Consider the following 22,618-nt stretch of genomic DNA (forward strand, 5'->3'; position numbering starts at 1 on the left):
AAAAAGCCAAAAATAATGTATGTATGCTTATGCTTAGATTTAATTCAATCTAATTACAAATTTTACAATTTTTTGAAAAATAATTACAAGTTTTTACATTGCTCTTACGGGTGGAACTTAAGGGGTTGGGTGAAGTTGAGGGTCAACCAAAGCCTAACCTAAAGTCTTAAACCTTGGGCTTGGGCTTAAAATTAATTTAATTATGAGTAACGAATTAATCTATGGATTAATTTAATTATAATATTTAATTATTAATGAAGTAAAATAAATAAAATAGAATACTAACGGGTAATATGAAAAAGCAATTATTTATTAAATAATTAGCAGTAATTCATTATTTTTATTAAAAATTATTAGTATAATTAATCTAAGTTACTAAATTATTTTTTATAACAAATTACTAAAATAAAGAATATTAAAATTATTAATATAATTATATTTACTCGATAAATCCCGTGCGGTCCCTACCTTCAGTTTTGTTCTCACTCTCGTATCTATCGTAGTATTTGTCGAAGGCCCGCAGTGTCCTGCAACAAACCGCAGCACAATGTCGCTAGAAAACCTATTGGACTCACTCACCCCAGAAAACTTCGGATTTCCAATGTCGAATCCACCGTATTGGCTTAGAACTTCTGTGAAGCTATATAAGGCATTAATATTTATCTGGCATTGTACAAAGCCACATTTCGTTCTTCAATTATGGCTGAGAAAGAGTTGTATTTCCGGCCTTCCGCCTCATCTTCGATCTCCTTTTTCTTATACCGGACGAAACGACCTGTAGAAAGAAACGGTAATTCTTCAATATAAGTGGAAGAATACAGGCACAGAAAACAGAGAGGCCGACAGAGAGGGAGACCTCTTCATTCTCGTGTTGTTTGGGTGGTCGTGATCTCTTCTTTGAGGCGGTGGAATCATATGCAAAGAGCGACTGCTGATGCTGATGTCTGCTTCTCTCTGCCATTGATGGGGGCTCGGTTGCATGAAAGAAAGGAGTTAATACTTAATACACTCGTCTGGAAAAGGATTCAGACTTCAGAGACAGGTGAGGGACCGAGGGAGTACATCTGACTTTACACATATCTTACTTAGCACGAGTCTCCGGATCACACAAGTTCTGGACATGTGTCTCGTTGTGGTTGGTGCACCAGCATTTGTTGCAAATTTTACAGCCTAATCTTCTAAGTTAATGAAGGATCGTGCCCTTCGATTTTAGACAGATTACTGAATTAACATTCGGTCCACTACCCTTACCAGGTACCAGGAATTAGTCTATTGCAAGGCTACTGGAAGACTGCGGGAGCTGAGCTGCTTGGACACAAGGTCTCCCCTCACTATCTCAACATGCTTTGATTTAATTTGGATCTATCTTTTATGATGTCCTATGGATTCTCTGCTCTGAAATGTTTATTCCTGTAATTGGTTTCATTGGCTGGGTTTACTGGAAAACTTTGGTGCAGTTCTTTAAACTTACTTCTCCATCTGTTTATGATTGAACCCAGAAAAAAATTTGCAAGCATGGCCTTAGTCTGCATGCTAGATCTCTTCAACCAATATATCCCGCGTTATATGAATATCCATTTGTTACATGTCACTCCTTTGCAACCATAACCTGATCTTTGGGTGTTCCTAATCTCCTACTTTCCCCCCTTCGCCCTGTAGAATATGTATTCAGACGTGCATAATATTAGGCTGCGTCTTGGTTGTAAGATTCTAACTAATGAAGCACAGAAAATGAGGTTAGAGATGCTAAAAAACTGGTGGTATTGATTTCTAATAGTTTTAGATTGTAATTTCATGAAATATAATCTTAAAATGTTATAATTTTTTTTTTTTTTGCCCAGAAGAAAGAATATATCCAAGAAGACAGCTTCCGATCCTAGAAATTAATAGGCTTAGTGGAAATTCTTCTGGAGGTAAACGTAGGAGACTGTTCCTATCATTGCCAAAGGTTCAAGTTGTGCATGGAGCACTGGTAAAACTCAGATGTAACATTAACACTAGAAAGAGTATGAACAAGGCCAAGGTTAATTTCCAAAACTTGTGGTGATGGTGGAACCTTAGTAAATACGAAAGGACATGATTGCAGGTATCATCAACTACTCCATCAATTGCCCAGATTAACCTTTGCCGTACTGATTACCTTGCAGCACCATCAGTATTAATCTTAACCCAATTAGCAAGTACATTGTGGAAACCCTCATATGGAAGAGATGTGAGGAGTTTCCAAAAGTAGATGATGGATTGAATTGAAGAAAATCTGTTGTTGTAGCATGTGTCAGACTCAAATTTTCTTAGGAGGCATTTAACCATAAACCACAACAGGTAAGAATGCAAATTGAACATCCCATAGAAAAGAAATGAAGTAAGAGTGCCTATATGGGGATTTTGTTTGTTAAAGCTCAGTCATCGAGGGTCATGTGAAGCCATGTTTAAGGGCTCAGAGAGAGCCCCAAGATGAGCACAAGGGGTCCTGACATATCAGATTGGCATAGTGAGGACTCTTTGATGCCGAACAGCTTAGCCTTTCAAGTTTTTGGCAAGCTCGGGCCCTTTAATCTTGCTCTGAAGCTAAGATTCCAGGAGGTGTGTATAAATTCAATGGTATGAGAAACATGGGTAAAATTATTCATTTCTTAAAATCCAAAAAAATGTGGCTTTGAGTATCCCATTCAGTATGTTGATGGTTAATCCCATGCTTCTATTTTTCACTTGTTGCTTTTAAGTTATATATATATATATATATATATATAATACATATATCATGTCAGATTCATGAAGCTTTTTATATTGAAAATGCCTATTATAGTGAGATTTGTTAAAATATGCTGCCTACAAATTTTAACATGCTTTTCTTCTAGTAGCAGAGAACTACTAGAAAATAGCAAAGAGAAAAGAATAAACCGCTTATTTCTCCAACACTGTTTTTACGAGGAGAAAATAACATTTGTAGAGAAAAGCAAAAATTAACTCATTGAATTCTCATTTAATGCTGCTATTCCGGACAGATTTACAAGTTGCAGTTATTCCATTGGCAATGAGTGGCTCTAGACTGATTCCCTCTTGAAGAGTAATGGTTTTGGCAAATTCATGTCTTATATTTTTTTAGTAATTATCACTTATTTTATTGATACGGCTGGTGGCACTGTACTGTATGACCATTGGTATTCTTGTCATTTTCTCATGGTTGATATATACATGGGATGGTGGTTGACACCTCACACTCTTTTGCTTTCTCAAACTTTTATCTTCTATTCTCTTTCTTCTTTTTTACTTTTTTTTTCTCCTATTTGATTCACTAAATGCTAAATATAATCTAGAACAAAAACAAGTTGGCATCAAGGCAGGTTTCTCTTCTTTGACCTTCTTCAAGGAACCTCATGCAGGTGTAGGATCAGTAATCTACATGGGTGGTTAATGGGGTTGATCTATTTCTTGCCTTGGACCTCGTTTTCAAAGACTTTTGGAGAACCAATTGTAAGTTGATTGGTGTTCAAGAAGATCTTGATAGGTTTACCAAATCAATAAACCTAGAACATTCTTACCATGTAATGCTGTACTTAGGGCTGAATCCTAAGTACAAAATTACGCAGAGAATTCTTACCGTGTAATCTTAGGCCTATTCTATTGTTTATGTTGTATCCAGGCCCAAGGGTTCACAGGCCTAGAGTAAGGATAGCAGTGTGGAGGGTAAAGAGAAGGCAATGTGTGATTACTATAAGAAGCCTAAACATACTCATGAAACTTGTTCCTATTTGCTTTTGGTGTGATGCTATCTGTTCTGTAACAGGATTCCATCTTGGGTTTTTGGGTTAAGGCTCCATTTAGTATGTCAATCTCCAAAGGTGATATTGTTTACTATCCTTTGGTGGGTTTTTCATTGTACATGTTATGTTCATGTTGGGTCTGCATGTGTCTAAGTTTGATCATAAGCCAATCAAGTTTCATTTTATTTATTTATTTTTTTGGGGGGTTATGCATCTAATTAGAAGGGATATTATTTGTATGAACTTGTCATTTGGAGATGGTTTGTGTCTATGGATGTCATTTTCTTTGTGTTTACTCCATTTTTCTCTAGGATTTCATCACAATAGGAGAGAGGTAGAATTGAGGGTGAATATATACTTCTTCATCTTCCAGTTCTAGCTCCAAAGTCAATTTCCCTTCTTAAGATAGTTCCGTCTGCTTCTGACCACATCAGTGATAGCCCATGTAAGGAGTTACAGGTTTAGTAAAGGAAGAATAAGGCTATCTCTACACCTTAGCCACTCTGCATATCCTCCATAGGTACTAGTCGTGGTCATTCACCCCCTTTACCTATGTCTTATCTTGATCTTGCCATTCAGAAAAGATAACCGCCACTACTCTATAACCCACAGTATTTCTCACTATATTTCTTATGGCCATTTATCTCTTGGGTATTTACTTGCCTCTATTTCACTTGTTTGTTCCAAGGAATGTGATTGAAGCTATAGCACAAGCTAAGTTGAGGGAAGTTATACAAGTTGAGATGGAATTGAAGAATGATATATTGGACATTGTAGAGTTTCCTGAAGGGAAGACTTTTAGTACCTATAATATGGGTGAATAGAGATACAGGACAAGGATTCCCACGAAGGATCATACTTGGACTTATAGCAGACCATGAGGAAACTTTTTCCCCTGTGGAAATGATGAGTTCAGTTAGAATGTTGTTGACACTTTAATGAGAAGCTTATGTCAAAGGAGGAGTTGGTGGAATTAATAAAAATTAAAGTGGCTCATTAGATAAAAACCCTTGAGACATCTTCCAATGTTTTACTGTGACTGATATAAGAAGGGCTTGGAATGAGGTGGCACACTCTTTACAACAAAAAGGAAAGAGAGATGATGGAATGGAAGCCACCAGCAAGGGATATGATAAAGTTCAATTTTGATGGGAGTTTAATGGGAAACCCAGGGATGGCAGGTATTGGTGGTGTGTTTAGAGACTCCTCAAGTAAGTGCTGGCTATGTACTCAGGACCCATAGGAGAAGGGGGCTCATAAAAAGATGAATGGTGGCGCTGATACAAGGCTTAAAACTTGCTTAAGCAATCCAATTTTAGAAACCTGGAAGTTGAAGGAGACTCAAAAGTGGTTATTTTATGGATCACTTCTAGTTACAACATACCTTGGGCTTACAGACATGCCTGAAGGGAGATAGACAGTCTGAAAGGGGATCTGAATGCTTCTTTTACTTGGATATGCAGGACGGATAATGGGATGACTGACACTTTAGCTAAGCAAGGGGTAGTGAGGCAGCAGTTATTCTGGGCTTTATTGTAAATTAGTTATGTGGACATTGTTTCTTTCTGTATTTTCGGGTGAATGGATACCCAATCTGTTGTATCTTATATATTCCTTTATAAAATTAATCCTTTTTCCGATAAAAAAATGGTTGTTGTCACATACTTTTCATTACTCCTTGCGACTTTAGAGTTCAATGAGAAGATTTTTTTTTTCTCTAAATGGAGACCTACAAGAAGACGTATATATGATGTTACCACCTGGTTCTTATAGCTACATGCCAAGGGGAGGTTAAGAGTGTGTAAGCTCAAGAAATCTTTATATGGGCCGAAACAATTTCCATTTGGATGGTTTGATCATTTTAGAAGTGCATTGCTAAAGGTCGGTTTTACTTAGCCCCAATCTGATAAGACATTGTTTGTTAAGCAGAAGGGAGAGTTGATTATCATTCCTATAGTCTATGTAGATGGTATTGTTTTCATTGTAATGATGCACAAGAGATTAGTAGTCTGAAGAAGTTTCTGGGGATAGAATTTGAGATCAAGGATCTTGGTGAGCTGAGATATTTTTTGGCCATAGAGGTAGCTCAATTTCTTCCAATGTTTTCAACTTGTCGTTGACCCGACTGTTGAACCGTTTAAACCGTCATCGACCAGGATTTTAGGTCCAGTTCAATCAAAACCCATCAGGCAGTCAAAAAATGTTGCTTGGTCAAGAATCATCCAACCTGGCTTGTTCAACCATTGACCCGTTCGACCTGATCACCGGGTTGCGGGTTGCACACTCAATGCATGCAAACTTTTGAAGGCCATAACTTTGCACTCTGATGTCCGATTGGGGTGACTTTTTTTTCATTACTTTGGGTAACTTTTCGAGACCTGTGTCCCAAGGGGCCATAGGCGCTATATCCTGCTATTTTTGTGAAAAAAACCCTTTTTTGGCCTCAAATTGCAATTTTTGATACTTTTATAAATAAAAAATAAAAATTGAATTAAAAAGCATAAATTAATTATTAAAATACATATAACATATTTAAAACATTATTATACATTATTTATTGATAAAATATATATTTATACACACACACATACACACATATATATATATACATATATGTATATACACCTTAAATACATGCCGGACGGTCTGACCCATGACCCGAAGGCAAAAACGGTTTGGCCTCCGGGTTGGATTTTAAAACATTGATTTCTTTTTCTTTTTCAATTCATATGTTTATCCAGGTTTGGTTTGGGTTGCTTTTGGATTTTGGAATCACTGAAACAAAGTACAGTTGTTTTCAAGATATGTAGGGAAACCCAACATCTCCTTTCGTTGAATGATAGTTGGTGACTCATTTTTTTGGAGGCACACATCTAGTAACCCTATAAATGTTCAATAGGAGCCTCACCAATGTCACCTAGTCCCCCAAAGAAGTTTTTATTGTACCACTGGCCCAAACTACCTTCTAAACTATTTCAATAAGGATTTTTTTTTTATCAATCTATTTCAATAAGGCATCCTTGGCAAGATCTATCAATGCTAGATGTACCATCTTTTTAGGAGCATTGATCATTTAGTAATATCTCATTTTTGTCTTTGCTTGATGTTGTAGGCAACTTTGGATGAATGTGAATTACTATTTAGAATAATCTTAGAAGTGGTTAAATTTCATTACGTAATTGGTTGGAATCTGCACAACAACGTTGAGGTTGTTGGTTTATTGGTTTAATCCCAACATAACCACACAAGGGTTTTCTTTGGGTTACTAGAGAGTCAAGAATTGATCATCCAAAGGTGGAACCAAATGGACATGGACCACGTGGTGCATATCGTTATGAAGCCACTTCCATTTGTTGATTTGAGCCTGTTTCATTTCAGCCACTTCCATTTGTTGTTGGATGCAGGATTGGGTGTTAAGTTGTTTTGTTGGTGTCTGCTCTCTAGGCCAAAAGTTAGGGGCCTTTGTGGCTGGATTACCGGTTCTTTTTTTTTTTTTTTTCAATTTTTATCATGCTAGCTTCTTTTGTATAGGCTAGATGGAGAGGTTTATCTGGATTTTTCATACAGCTGCTTCCATATTCTCCCTTTCCTTTTGTATTCCTCTTCCATACTCTCTTTTTACTCCGTTTCGTTAATATCTTTCTCCATTGTTAATAAAACTAGGGAAAATCTATGATACTGGACGGTTCAGAAGAGCTTTTTGACCAATCAAAGCACCCCCATGAATTTTCATTAATACCACCTGATTGGTCACCTCTTTTATGATACTAGTTGATTGACTGTAAGCTTTTCCAGTATCATGTCTTTTCGGTATCATGGTTGAACCCATAAAACTAATGCTTGAAACCGTCATTTATTGAGTTCGGTTTGAATCAGAAAATTTCCCACTAAATCTGCCATTTTTTTTTTGTAAAGTTTCTCTCACAAGAGACAATTTGAATTAAAATCATTATGTCATCAATGAAGAGACAAAGGTTTAGGAAAGAGAAGTCAAATGCATTCCCTTAGATCTGTATGAGCCTTCCAATGGTTCTCAAGGTAAGCTAATAATTAGATTCTTGCATATCCACGTGAACTTGACTCAATCCCATAGGTCTCATAGCCCAAACTTGCAGGCCCACACTCAAGATACCCATGACAGCTCATGAACTTGAGCCCTTTCTAGCAGACTTGGCCAGCTCAAGTGGATCATATGGGAGATTCCTTAATCAAAGACTTGATTTGATATAAAATCAACCGTAGTTTCAATAAAGATTAAGAAAACCTTACAGTTCACATATAAATAACATTGTGCACACTCTTTTTTTGTGAATTTAGAAAGTTGAACTGTTCTTACAATTTTTAGTTTGGTGCCCACTCCATTAGTCTTTTATGTTTTGTTTATAGTTAGTAGTATATCATGCTGTTATTGAATACTAATCTATTGACTTTTCCGTCACTATTCTAATCTCTGCTATTCTTATTGATGTTTCTCTGCGTTTTTAAATAACTAACCTAGCTATTATTACCTCTCTTATTCTCACTTTTTGTCCCTTGTTTACTCAATTGTTTTTGTTAATTTGGTTTCCATAATCCTTGGAAAATGTTTCTACAGCTATCAATGGGTTGGGCAGACCTGACAGGCCCAAACCAAACCAACCCAATTATTAGGGTCTGGATTTGCATTGGTCAGGATTGGTTTTGGTTGTTCCAAATTGATTAAAACCTGAACCAACTATATACATAATTGTATGTGTAATTATGTAATGTATATTTGCATCAGTGTTTTAAAAGGCATGGGAGGCGTACGCCTCCTCCAGGCGAGGCGTTCCCAAAACGCCCTGAGGCGTACGCCTCATACACTTTTTTCATGAGATGTGCTAGAGGCGTACGCCTCATGCGCCTTATGCACACCTCATATAAAAAGACAAAAAAAAAAGGAAAGGAAAGGAAAAGAAAAGAAAGGGAAGGGAAAAAAAAAGAAAGAAAGAGAAGAAAAAAAAAGAGAAGGAAAGAAAAGTGGTTAGCCCCCTTTCAACTAGTGTTATGCATCTTTATTCTTCTTAATATAAAAAATTTTTATTAAAAATAAAGAAAAAACGAGACCCCTCCCATCCTCTTCTTCCCCCTCCCCTTCCTCCCCCTTCTTCCTCCTGACCCCCCTCCTTTTAAGGAGGCTTATGTCTCCTTGTGCTCGGGAAGCTTACACCTCTTACGTTCTAAATTACGCCTCACGCCTCTAGGTAGTGAAACACCTCACATCATGCCTCTGTGTTTTAAAACATTGATTGGCATAAACATACCTATTTTTCTCATGATATACTTGTAATATTATCATATTATGATGTCTAAACTAAATGGGTCAATTTAGCAAATAAGTAGGTTTCTTGTTAAATTACACATTAGAAGTGTAGTTTTCAATCATAATTGGGTCTTACCAGGTTAGGTCCGGTAGTCCTGATTACGGAGGAGCTAGTTTGGAACTAGTTCACGTTCTGCACATTTACTTATTGGGTCGGCACCAATGTTTAGATAACTGGACTAGGCATAGAACCGGAAAAGGGAGAAGTTCATGGGTTAAAGGTTCAACCTGGTCAAACCAGAGGTTGAACCGTTATGACGTGGCATATACATATATATGCTATGGGTTATATAAATACTGTATATAATATACTTTACAACTTTTATTATACTTAAATATCGTGGAAGGATGGCAAATTTCTTAATTTTTAAAGCAAATGATCAGGGTTCAAGTCTCTTAATTTACATTTTCTTTAAAATGTGTGTAATAAAGTAATATACAATAGAGTCATTAATTAACACAAATAAAGAAGTGGACTAGTGGTAATTAAGCAATACATGAGAATAAGAGGTCATCCAAGTCTTGTCACACATGTTTTAAAATTTCAATTATTTAATGACCTGGGCAGTTTCATGAAATTGGGACCGATTCATCGTTTTCTGTTTAAATTGTCTGGTCATCCGGTTTTCACCAGGTTTTAGCAATTACGGTTCTTACTGGCTGGTCTGGTCCGGTTTCCTAAACACTGGTTGGGACTGGGTCTACCCTGACCAGGACCAGACTTGACCTGGTCTTCCCAATTCAATCTATCTTCCTTTATTTCAACATCACTTTTGGTCTTTTATACTGATTTGATTATAGCCAGCTATTGTAGCACTTTCAGCCTTGTAACCCCATTGTAAACCTAACCAACAGTACTTGTTTTCCCTTAGATATTTGGTGAAACCTTATTTTGTTTTTCTATTGAAGTTTTCGGCTACATATCTATTGGTTCTGCACCAGTCATTCCCTAAGACAAATAAATCACCATTGTCTCTGCAATTGTAAATTCAGTTGACAACAGCTTATATTGTTGATAGCTTGCTTCCATTGAAACTGCGTCTTTGTGCAAGCATTTTTGGAGAACTTGGTTTTTCTAGAATGAATTTGGAGACAGTAATGCATAATGGGGATGCTATTTGCAAACATGTCAGATGGAGAGTCCAAACTCCAAATAGTGTGGTTGCTTGGAAGTGCAGCTGCTCTGATTGTGCCATGAGAGGCAATGTTCACTTTATAGTTCCTGCATTAAGTTTTGAGTTGTTAGGAGAGTCCAAAAAATTCCTCACCACATATACCTTTGGTGCACACACAGTGAAGCACATTTTCTGCAAGGTCTGGCATAACATCATTCTATGTACCATGGACAAATCCAGATGGCATTGCAGTGACAGTCGAATGTATAGATCCTGAGATACTGTTCCATGTTGAGATAAGGCAATTTGATGGGGTAAACTGGGAGAGATCCTATAACCAGATATCCATTGCATCATTTTCTAAACTGGAGATGAAATGCCAAATGAATCCCCACTAAAAGGCATGCAAATTAGTTAGATAGAAGTGCTAAACTGATTGGGAGGTGCGTATGTTTGTTCCCGTACTGAAAAGTGTTCGCTGAAATGGTGAAGTAGAAGAGCAAGAAGAGATGAGAAGAGAAGAGAATAGACTAAAACATAAAATGTCAAATAGGCCCACTAACACTTAATCACTCAACACAACAAAAAGGATGATAGATTTTTGTATCTTAACTGGTGTTTGAGCTACAATTACAAACGTAATTGTTGAAATGAAAAACAAAGTAACTCACTCCCAAGTGTGATTGGAAAATCATCTATGAAGTGTGAATTAGTAGTAGTGATAGTGTGATATGAGTAGTCAAGCTTAAAAGTTTTGTTGGCAAATCCTTTTCTTTTTGTAGAAAAATGTGTAATACTTAATCATTATGAACTTAACTTGAAAACTTGTTTCTTATTAATAAACAACTATTATTGAAGTTTGGTTCCTTTTGTTTTGGTTTTCCAGCAACTTTGGAAGTAAAGCTTAGTTATAAGGAAGCATTTTTCTTACTGTACAAGTCTTATATGTTGTAGTTACAAGGAAGCACTCTGATTACCTGCCCTTGAATGGCAACACACAAGTGCGAAAGTCTTATACATTGCACTAACAAGAATTAGAGAACATTTAGGAATGCCAATGCCAGTGGATCGGGTCTGGTTAGGGACAAGGTGGACCAGTTCCGAGCTGATTATTAATTGGTTCTATAAAGTAGTTCCAGAGCCAAACCAATTATTAATTAGCATAATTGGGTTTGCTTGACAATTGACATCTATAATTACATATGATAGTAACAATTTAGAACTTCATTTTTTATAATTTAACCTTAATGATAATGTAAGTAAATAGAAACTGTATATGTTGATAAAGCTTGTGTTTTTTAATCAAAATTATCTTATATAGTGTATACGAAATTTACCTTTCAGACATACAATATACTAAAACTAACAAGAAAACCAGGAGCTATTATATACTATTAACTATATAATTGGTTCAGGTTTTAATCGGTTTGGAAACAGCAAGAACTGGTCTCCGCCCAATTATAATTGGGACACAAAAGAACATTTAAAACTTGCTATATTCCCCCATCTCTGGCTACTTGTAATCTGCAAAATTTTCAGAGCATCATACATCATATGACTGGGTGACCTGAATGGGAAAGAAAGAACAAAAAATTGATCTGTTTGTACTAGTGAGGCTGTGTTCCCATGTAAAATAGATAATTAAAATATTTCAGAGTGAAAGTTTTTCCTTGCTTTTCCAGGGGTATTGGCCTTTAAGGTGGGTAGAGGGGAAGATTGAGTTTCTGGGAAGACTCTTGGTGTGCTGAGCTCCCCCTAACTGAGTTGTTCCCTCAACCTTTTCAGTGCTCAGAGAACCAAGATGCCTTAGTTCCCCACTGTATTAAGCTCCTGGGTAGTAATGCCATCTGGGATCCACATTTCAGGAGTTTCCAAGATTGGGAAATGGATGGGGTGTTGGGAATGCTTCAGCTGCTCAAGGAATAGGCTGTAGATACCAGCCAGGAGGATGAATGAAGGTGGAAGTGCAATGGGGATGGTCTCTTTTCTGTAAAATCCTTGTCATCCAGACTGAATGACAGCAATGGTGTTTGTCTTCCCCTTGAGCAGATCTGAAACCCAGTCAGTCTGTCCAAGATCAACTTCTTAGTCTGGGCTATGGTGTTGGACAAATGTCTGACGAAGGAGAATGTGTCTAGGAGGGGTATGCAGATCCAGGATACGAACTGTGGCTTATGTGGGCAGGAATTGGAGACTGTTGACCACCTGAGTATTCACTGTATGGCCTCTTCTCAAATCTGGGGGCACTTGATCGAAATCATAGGGATCTATTGGGTCATGCCACATTCAGTATAGCTACTTCGGTGTTGGAGCTTGCTGGTCCTGAACAAGAAGGGGAAGTGTGTACCCATCCATCCCTGCTGCTGTGTTAGGGACTGTATGGGCTGAGAGAAACAGGAAAGTTCAGTAAAAGAGCTACTTTGGTGGTGGCTTGGGTCTCTGTTGCTAAATAGTTTAAAGCTTTAAGCAGCAGAATGTCTCTCTGTTGCTTAGTTCAAAAAGTTTGGTATTTGTAATCGGTTGTACCATGCTGCTTATTAAATTTTTTTCTTATCGTCTCTCAAAAAAAAATCAGAATGAATTCCAGGTTTCAACTAATTTCAGAATGAAAATTTTCCATCTCATATTACATTGAAACAATAACTTAACAGAAAATTTTACATGTATCTGCCGAAAAGTGACTTAGTGGCCGTTTGAAAATGACTGAAGTAACTGAACCGAATTCTTGTTATATTATCATATAATGATGTCAAAATGGGTCAATTTAGCAAATACGTAGGTTTATTGTCAAATTACAGGTTAAAAGCATAGCTGTCAAAATGGGTCAATTTAACAAAGGATCTGGTGCAGAATTGGTTCTGCACATTTACTTATTGGGTCGGGACCAAGTCTACCCTGACCAGGACCAGACCTGACTAAATGTAGTTGCACTTGCTTTTCTTGATTTTTGATATACTTTCTTTCCAACTACTTTTGTTCAGTAAACTTGTTCTTCATTTTTAACCAGCAAGCTGAGGACCTTGTGATCTCTTAACTCCTTCCAGCTTGATGTTGGTCCTTCCCAATCCAACTTATCTTCCTTTATTTCAACATCACTTTTGGTCCTTTAGACTGATTTGATTACAGCCAACTATTCTAGCATTTTCAGCCTTATAACCCTATCTTAACCTAACCAACAACACTTGCTTTCCCGTAGATATTCATAGAAACCTTAACTTTGGATTCTAATGACGTTTTCAGCCTCTTTGCTGGTGGTTCTGCATCAGTCATTCCCTAATACAAATTGAACCACCATCTTCTCTCTGATTACGAATTCAATTGACAACAGCTCATATATGTTGACAGCTCGTTGCAAGTGAAACTGCCCATCTTTGTGCAAGCTTCTTGGGAGAACTTGTTAATTTTTCTAGAATGAATTTGGAGACAGTAGTGCATAATGGGGGATGCCATTGCAAACAAGTCAGATGGAGAGTCCAAGCTCCAGGTAGTGTGGTTGCTTGGAAGTGCAACTGCTCCGATTGTGCCATGAGAGGCAATGTTCACTTTGTAGTTCCTGCATCAAGGTTTGAGTTGTTGGGAGAGTCCGAAAAATTCCTCACCACATATACCTTTGGCACACACACGGCGAAGCACATTTTCTGCAACGTCTGTGGCATAACATCATTCTATGTACCACGGTCAAATCCAGATGGCATTGCGGTGACAGTCAAATGTGTAGACCCTGGGACACTGTCTCATGTTGAGATAAGGCAATTTGATGGGGTAAACTGGGAGACGTCCTATAACCAGACATCCATTGCATCATGCTCTAAGCTGGAGACTGAAGCCAAATGAATCTCCACTAGAAGACATGCAAATTGGTTAGAAAAGTGTCAAACTGATCGGGAGGTACCTATCTTTGTTCCTGTTCTAAAAAGGATTATACCTTCTTAACTGGTGTTTGAGCTACAAGCAAAAATGTATTTATTGAAATGAAAAACGAAACCGACTCACCCCAAGCATATTGGAGAATCACCTCTGGAGTGGGGGCTGGCAGTCATAATGATATGTGAGTAGTCAAGCTTAAAGATTTTGTTGCAAATCCTTCTCTTTTTGTAGAAAAAAATGTGTGACCTTAAACATTATGAACTTGACATGAAACTCTGTTTCTTAATAAACGACTACTGTTGAATTTTGATTCCTCTTATTTTGGTTTTCAGCGACTTTGGTAGAAAAAATTGTAGTTGTAAGCAAGGTTCAAAGTATCGATACATATCACACTGTATTATCATATGATATGCATCAGTTTTCATGACCCATGTGTGATTGCATGGTTCAAAGGTTGAAAACTGAAACTAGGGAGGCAACTTGGGCTGGTCTAACTTACCATTTTACACTGCTTGGGGCCAGGGCCTTCCAGCTGGGCTCATTCAAAATTTCACAAAAAACCAACCCAAGCCACCCAAATTGCACCCCTAGCTGAAACAATTTCTATCTGAGTATCATCCTTTACATCAATGTATTTTTGGTATTTGGTGATTTGCCCAAATCCCCCGTAGGGGTGCAAATGCATCAGATCATGATCCGATCCTATATTCTTGGATTCGGATAGTCCCATTTTGGATATTTGAATCGGATGTGATAAAAAATTGGACCAAATTTGGATCACCCCTATTCAATCTGATATATATGTTATTTATTTATATAAATATAAAATTCTAACTACCTCAGATATATAGAGGCAATCTTCTAAGCTACCTCAGATACCAATTCTGGCTGCGATCCAAACAGACCATAACTCCTTAAGATTTTGAAAGCCAAACAAGAAGGTTATGCTACTATACCACCACTCCAAGGGCCCATTTGGAAGGTTTTTGTGTGGAATGAGCATTGAGTCTTCGACAACATGGTTGATTTTGTTTTGGAAAACAAAAACAACTGCCACATCAATAAAATTGTATCAGCAAAATTGTATTGTTTTTACTGATATTGCAGTTGTTTTTGTTTTCATAAACAAAATCAAGCATGTTATCAATCACCCCTTAGTTTCTAGTGAAGTGATAACTGATAACTGGAATAGACAGATCAAAAGCAATCAGCGTATAAAAATGTAGCTAATAGGGAAGGTACGTCATTCTTCTAAAAATAAGCATGAACAAAGAGTTGCAAAGACCTTTAAATTCATTTTAGGCATTGCTGACATATTAAAAGAATTTGATCTCATCACTCTGAAATGTACCACTGATGATCACTTACACAAACTTTGATAACAACAGAAGTGACTCCTTTATCAACACAGAAATATGTTCCTGATTTAATTTCCTCGTTATTTCTACAGATTTCTCAGAGGGCTCCACTGCAAAAATAAACAAAACATCACGTTGCAACATACATATTTACGCAAGAACTAAAATTTGATTTCAGATTAAAAAAGGAAAAAGTTGCAATGTGACAAAAAAACTTGGACAGTCTTCCATATGTCAAAACTATATAATATCATAACATATTGTTTGATTTACAGAAATTTTACCCACTAGGCAACTTTGACATGACCTATTCTTCCCCGTGAGCTTAAGGTGTAGAGCAAGTCTCGGAAATAAGCGATGTTTCCTTTTCCAGTTTCAAGGACCATCATATATAGAAGTTTCCAAAGTTTTCTTCATTGAAGGTCCCTTTCGATTAATCTTTGGGAAAGATATCAATTTCTTCTCCTTGTTTGTTTAGATAACCCAACAAGGCCATAACCTTTAGTTAAAAAGAGCCTTTGTGTTTTTTCCAAAATACTCATTGTAAATCCTATATCTTCCACCTTAATACTACACAGCGTTCAAAACAAGGAACTATTGCATTTTCTTCCAAACCAGCGCCAATTAATGTGTTCTAGAGAAAAACAGGTGAACTATTGCATTTTCCTCTAACAACACGTTTTCCTGCTTGATTTGATTGAGAAAAATTGACGCATGTGAAGCAATGAGTGGTTTGAACCAACAAAAGAAAAAAAAAATCAGAGTGATGGAGTGCAATCCGGCCGGTCTTAGCTGTCAATGACTCTGCCTCTGACTGGAGCAACAGGGAGCTTGAAACGGAGAAGATGAGGGAACTCCGGGGGGAATCCGGTGTGATAACTCCGAAGCTCAAGTTAGTATTCTCTCAAAGGCAAAGTAAAGACCAGATGGCGCAAAGTTTACATACCTTGTTGTAAGGGGTAGGGGGCCTTTTATAACCACTTCGTGTACTCACTCCGAGGCCTTTGTCAAGTCGGGTATGATTACCTCTGTTTCTACAAGTTCGGGTATCATCCTTGTTAGACAGTTTTGTATGCCCTTAGCTTCAATCAAAATGATGTACTTTATGAGTTTATTGTAAATGAATAAAAGTGCATATTTGATTCATGTTCCCTTGGTATGTTTCTGTGTGATACCCTTAAACTGGACACTTAATGAGACTCGTGTTAGTTTAGAATATTCACAGCCAGTGGGTCGGTCTGGGGAGACCTATCCTAACAAGGCTGACACTGTAGTGCCACCAAGTCGGTTGGAGTGGCTTGTCTCAGCTACCGGGGTGAGACCCTAGGCACATATAGTGTGAGATTAATTGAATCTTTGAACTGGACTAAATTTCCAGTATTGCTCTGGACCTTGGAGATTGATGGGCAAAACTGGAAAGTTACACCCAACCCCTAGACTTGATTCTGATACTACACTAGGTGTCAGATTGGACTGTCTTTGATGTACCAATCAGTGAGATCCTTAGCGGGGGTCAAAACCTGGGTATGTTGGGACAGTCTGAGAAATCATCTGAGTGGGTGATCATAGTGACAGGATCAGCCCCTTTGTCGGACAAAGGTAATGATTGGGGATGCACTCTCACTGATGGAAACCAAGACTGCCGGCAGCCGATTTCAATCGTTGAGATTTGTTTTGCAAAATATATTTTATATGAGATATAAAAGTATATATATATTATGGTTTCGAAATGTTTGCAAAATGTTTTAATTCCCGGGATCCATACTTGAGAGAGTGCAACACTGTTCCTTGCAGCCAAGGGAGAGGTCCTCTTGTCCCTGGGTGTTACAAGGTGGCTTGGCCCAGGGACCACTTAGGGTAAGTGTTGGGCTCATAGAGCCCATCTGATGGGTTTCAGGGGGTGCACTGTCTATAACAGTGTATTCGACCAGGCCTTGTAACAAAGGCTGGGCTGAACCCATGTGGCTGATGTGTAGGTTAATGTTTGGGTCCCACGCCATACAAGGAAGCCCAACTGGGCAACAGTTTGGAAGGCTAAATGAATACATAACCCTAAATGGGCCTTAAGCCCATTTCGAACTGGGCTAAGGGGCGAATTCTGAGATAAGATCAGCTGATAGGATTGGGTCGACACCCTATCCACTAAGAAAGTCCAAGATCTAAATGAGATTTAAATCTGGAAACTTCCTAATTAGATTAGGAGATGGCTGATCTAATCTGCAGATAAGATAAGGATTATCCCTTATCTTAAAGGGATTTCTAATCCATATATGATTTGGGTTAGCAACTCCTAATGGGATTAGGAGTTGATCCCTTTAAGTCTATAAAAGGAAGAGGGAGCAGCAGCCTTTAGACAACACAATAGACAACCACCAGCAATAGTCTTGTCTTCAAAGCTGAAATCACAGAAGAGAGAATTCTGCACCTTGCAAATACTCTCTTGCCGCCTCCTTCCTACAGTAGTTCGATCTCCATTCCTTGGGAGAAATCAAGATTGGATCTTGATTCCAATCTTTTGGAGAAAAGATTGGTGGGAGTTGCATTTACAAGCCGTTCAAGTGATTCTTGAGAAGGATCAAGTTCTTTTAGAAGAACACTGCTGATTCTGCTCCACCCTACACTGCGCCATCTTCAGTGGGAGTAGATTTTGGATCCAACCTTGGGCGTGAACACCTCCATTGAGAGATATTATTTCTCTGTATAAGGTATTATCTCTCCTTACTCCTTTTGGTTTAGATCTGGTTCAGTTTATGGTTCAAGAATGATCATTGAAAATAAGATTTTCTAAATGGGGAATTCGATTCCCAGTTGAAGGGAGAGAAAATTTTTTGAAATTCGCCCCCTTATTCCGCAATCTTTGGGCGTCCATGTGATGGATTTCCTATCCCTTCAATCCTTTCTGTTGGGGCAAAACCGCCACTGCTCCTTGTCGGAGCCGTCTCTGTAACTGGAGATGGCGGTGTCAGGTGGCAGTGGCAGGTGGCCGTTTGAAGTGCGGCCGTCAAGCGTCAGATCCCAAGTCAGTCAGGTGCGCCACCCCTGGGTATGAACTTCCTCTGTGTTAGGCATGGTACGGTTTGTTCAGTTTGGCATCCTGGAGGCGAAGTGCTGGAGTGGTGAGCGAGGTGAATTCTTGAGTTCGGAGGTATGTCCGGTATTGCCATAGTGCAGGCCAGTTCGGTGAGGTGAGTTTCGAACTGCTATAATGCAGGCCAATTCGGCGAGGTGTGTCCCAAACTGCTATAAGGAAGGCCAGTTCGGCGAGGTGTGTCCCGAACTGCTATAAGGAAGGCCAGTTCGGTGAGGTGTGTCCCGAACTGCTATAAGGAAGGCCAGTTCGGTGAGGTGTGTCCCGAACTGCTATAAGGCAGGCCAGCTTAGTGAAGTGTGTCCCGAATTGCTATAAGGCAGGCCAGTTCGGGTTACTGTCCTTTGAGTGGCTTGGGGCCTAAATGAGAGTTTGGGCTCTTAGTAGGGAGTTCGGACTGCTGATAGGGGAGTTCGGTCTGCTGGTTCCTCCCCTTGGTGCTCGCGCCTTAAGCGTGCTTTTGTGCCGAGCTGTTGCTTTTGCCACGTGTTGCGTAACTATGAGGTCAGGCCAAATCTTCCTTCATCAATTGCCCCCCACTCCTCGCGCCAAGGGTCTTGCCCTGGCGCGGGGAGATTGCGAGGTGGTAGGTGGATTTGTCCCATTCTTCGAATCTTGATAGCACGAGGTGCTTCGTCAGGGTTCTTCGGTTTTCTGGAGTGTCCAAAAAGGCGGGAGAAGTGCCTACCTGCTTACAAATGCTGACAGACATGGCGGCACGCGTTTATTTCTGTAGAGAACACTGAAGTGGGCCCACAACTACGGCCCCACTGTGTTCGTAGGGTAGAAGATATTCTAGTTTGCCTAGGGTTAGCTATTGGTCATTTAGTTGTTTCAGTTGTTATTTATTTTAGTCTTTGTTTTACTCTATTTGTTATGTAAAGACTAAGGGCAGATCTATCCTTTCCATGTAATGAGCATAACCTATAAATATTAATTAAAGTGGCGGCAGCAGAACATGATGCTTCTGCTCCTCCTTTCAACCCTTGTGTTCTACTGCTTCTTCTCCCTCTTTCTCTTCTCTCCTCTTTCTTTCTGCTTATCTTCGATCCTGAGATTCATTAGGGTTCAAGACTGATAAAAGTCCTGAACTTCTAGTTGGTATCAGAGCTAGGTTCTCTCATGTGAGTCTAGTCCAACCGACCACATGAGAACCATCTAAGGCTGGAAGACTGAGAAAGCAGAGTTCGTTGACTGGTTCTTGGAGATCTCCAGAGGATTAGCAGCTGTTTGAAGAAGTATCACAATTGTAGCAAGTTGGTGATCAGGAAGAATCAAAGAAGGCTAGGGTTCGGGTAACCTTGGTAGGCAGCGAACTGCATTCTACTGTAAGTTTTTTACTTTCTGAGAGAAGTAACATCAGAAAAGATAGGTTGGACCTATCCAATAAGGGTGGCCGAACTACTCTAGGGTTTTATCTCTCTATTCTCTAGGGTTTCTCTAGGGTTTTGTCCTATCCCTACAGCAAACCCTAGTATTAGGCTAAAACTTGTGATCTTATTCCTGCGATAAACCCTAGAATTCTCCTCAACATTGATCAGTTTTACGGTTTCATATTAACCCTAATACAAACCTTATCCGTTAGGACTGATTAAAACCTCGAATTGGCTTCAACATATCAGATTGCCCTTCAAACTGTATTTTGGTCTTCTTTTGAGGTTTCAAACACTTTTGAAGGGGTGAAAACAGTTCGGACTGTTGCTGTTGTGTGTGGTTATTGATTTCAGATCAGTCTTATATATATTTCATGCACATCTATCGTGAGTACAGATTGGTTCTCTACTGATTTTGTGACTGTTGTTGGGACTTCTAGTGCTGGTTTTGACTGTAGTAACCATAATCTTTGATACTTCTGGTTCTTGACTGAAATGGAGCTTAAGAATCAGGCAGAAGGCAATTTTGGGAACAACAGTTATGGTGGTGGTTCTGAGACAAGTTTTCAGATTACAACCGTAAAGTTTGATGGATCAAACTACTTGGAATGGGCTCAATCAGCCATGATGGCTATTGGGGGAAGGGGCAAAGAAGGGTATCTCTTGGGAGATGTAGCAGAACCTTCCAAGGGAGACCCTACGTATACCAAGTGGGTCCAAGAAAACTACTTGGTTATGACATGGCTCTGTAATTCAATGCAGCCCCATATTAGCCGAAATTACTTATGGGCAAAGACAGTCAAGGAGATATGGAATGTGATGAAAGAGACTTACTCCCAACCCCTTAATGTTGCCAGAGCATATGAGTTGAAATGTGAGGTGAATGCCCTTAAACAAGGAGAGAAACCGGTGTCGGTCTATTTCTCTAACTTGTAGTCCCTGTGGCATGAGATTGATCACTTAGAGACTCTTGAGTGGGAGAGTCCCAAAGATGCTCAGATACATAGAAAGCACATTGAGACAAACAGAGTGTTTGAGTTTCTGGCAGGACTGAATTTAGAATATGATATTGTGAGGCAGCAGATCTTGACCAGAGATAGTGTTCCAGCGGTTAGTGGGAAAGCTCCTATATCTATGCCTTACCCGACCAGACATCAGTTATGCCGTTAATGTTATCAGTCAGTACATGCATTCTCCTAGAACCACACACCTTCTAGCAGCAGAAAGAATACTAGCATATTTGAAGAGATGCCCGGGTAGAGGTATACTGTTCAAGAACAATGACCACATGAAGGTGGAAGTCTATACAGATGCCGATTGGACTGGGAGTGTTGATGACAGAAGGTCTACCTCTGGATATTGTGCTCTTGTGGGAGGTAACCTGGTTTCTTGGTGGAGTAAGAAACAAAGTGTTGTCTCTCGATCCAGTGCTGAAGCTGAGTATAGGTCAATGGCTAATGGAGTGGCTGAAATTCTTTGGCTGAGATCACTACTTGAGGAGTTGGGTGTTGAGTATGAGAAGCCCCTGATGTTGTATTATGATAATCAAGCGGCTATTAATATAGCACACAACCCAGTGCAGCATGACAGGACTAAACATATTGAAGTTGATCGACACTTTGTACGAGAGATGGTCTCATCACAAGAAGTATGTCTCCCATACATCACCTCCAATATGCAACTGGCAGATATCCTCACTAAAGTTGTATCATGGAAGAAGCTAGAGGCAGATCTATCCAAGTTGGGAATGATAAACATTTATTCCCAACTTGAGGGGGAGTGTAGAGAACACTGGAGTGGGCCCCACAGCTATGGTCCCACTGTGTTCGTAGGGTAGAAGATATTCTAGTCTGCCTAGGGTTAACTATTGGTCATTTAGTTGTTTCAGTTGTTATTTATTTCAGTCTTTGTTTTACTCTATTTATTATGTAAAGACTAAGGGCAGATCTATCCTTTCCATGTAATGAGCATAACGTATAAATATTAATTAAAGTGACGGCAACAGAACATGAAGCTCCTGCTCCTCCTTTCAACCCTTGTGTTCTACTGCTTCTTCTCCCTCTTTCTCTTCTCTCCTCTTTCTTTCTGCTTATCTTTGATCCTGAGATTCATTAGGGTTCAAGACTGATAACAGTCCTGAACTTCTAGTATTTCAAATTTTGAAAAAGTGCACCGCTGAGAGATGTGACAATGAGTCTTTTGATTTTGAAAAAAGCGCGCCACTACCGTTTTGAGGAGACGTACACTGGCAGTTGTCAGTTACAGAAAGACGTGCGCGGCGCATTGTCAGTTTTAGAAAGACATGCACCGACGTTTCATCAATTTCAGAGAGACGTGCGCCAATCACGTCTCGGTCTCAGGGGTCGTGCGGTCAGCGCAAATGCGGGCCGTCGGATTGGTTTTGATCTACACTGTTGGTTCTTGGTTACTGTGGCTATAAATAGTAGGGGACCCCAGTCGATGTCACTTCTGTGATTTGCTTCTTGAGCTTGCGTCCAACTTTTCAGCTCGCGTCCAGGCCTTTTAGTTTGCGTCTAGGCTTGTTATTTCGCCTCCAAGATTTTCTTGCTTGTTTCCATTTCCGGAGCCTTCAAAACATTTTCCGGGTGAGTACTTTCTTGAATCCACCTTTTCTCCTCAATGTCTAGCTTGGATAGCTCAGACGATTCTTCAAGTAGGTCTAATGTAAGTTCTACGAACCGTAGGCCGAGC

General features: G+C 39.1%; 1 protein-coding gene across 3 annotated transcripts; it reads left to right on the plus strand.

Annotated features, from left to right (window-relative positions):
• Nucleotides 1-660: 660 nt before the first annotated feature.
• Nucleotides 661-14,406, plus strand: LOC148863958 (carbon-sulfur lyase). Of its 3 annotated transcripts, none has more exons than XM_088974196.1 (3): nt 661-1,042; nt 1,255-1,320; nt 13,461-14,406. In XM_088974196.1, the coding sequence occupies exon 3, from the start codon at nt 13,632-13,634 to the stop codon at nt 14,052-14,054; it is 423 nt and encodes a 140-aa protein (XP_088830322.1). In that variant the 5' UTR covers nt 661-1,042; nt 1,255-1,320; nt 13,461-13,631; the 3' UTR covers nt 14,055-14,406. The 3 variants fall into 3 exon arrangements, with proteins under 3 accessions (XP_088830322.1, XP_088830323.1, XP_088830321.1); XM_088974197.1 differs by having other exon boundaries at nt 13,549-14,406; XM_088974195.1 differs by having other exon boundaries at nt 662-1,042; nt 13,566-14,406.
• Nucleotides 14,407-22,618: the final 8,212 nt, after the last annotated feature.

This window comes from Nelumbo lutea, chromosome 3 (genome assembly GCF_056320005.1).
Source record: "Nelumbo lutea isolate HS-2025 chromosome 3, American lotus-T2T, whole genome shotgun sequence".
In the NCBI taxonomy this organism is placed as follows: domain Eukaryota; kingdom Viridiplantae; phylum Streptophyta; class Magnoliopsida; order Proteales; family Nelumbonaceae; genus Nelumbo; species Nelumbo lutea.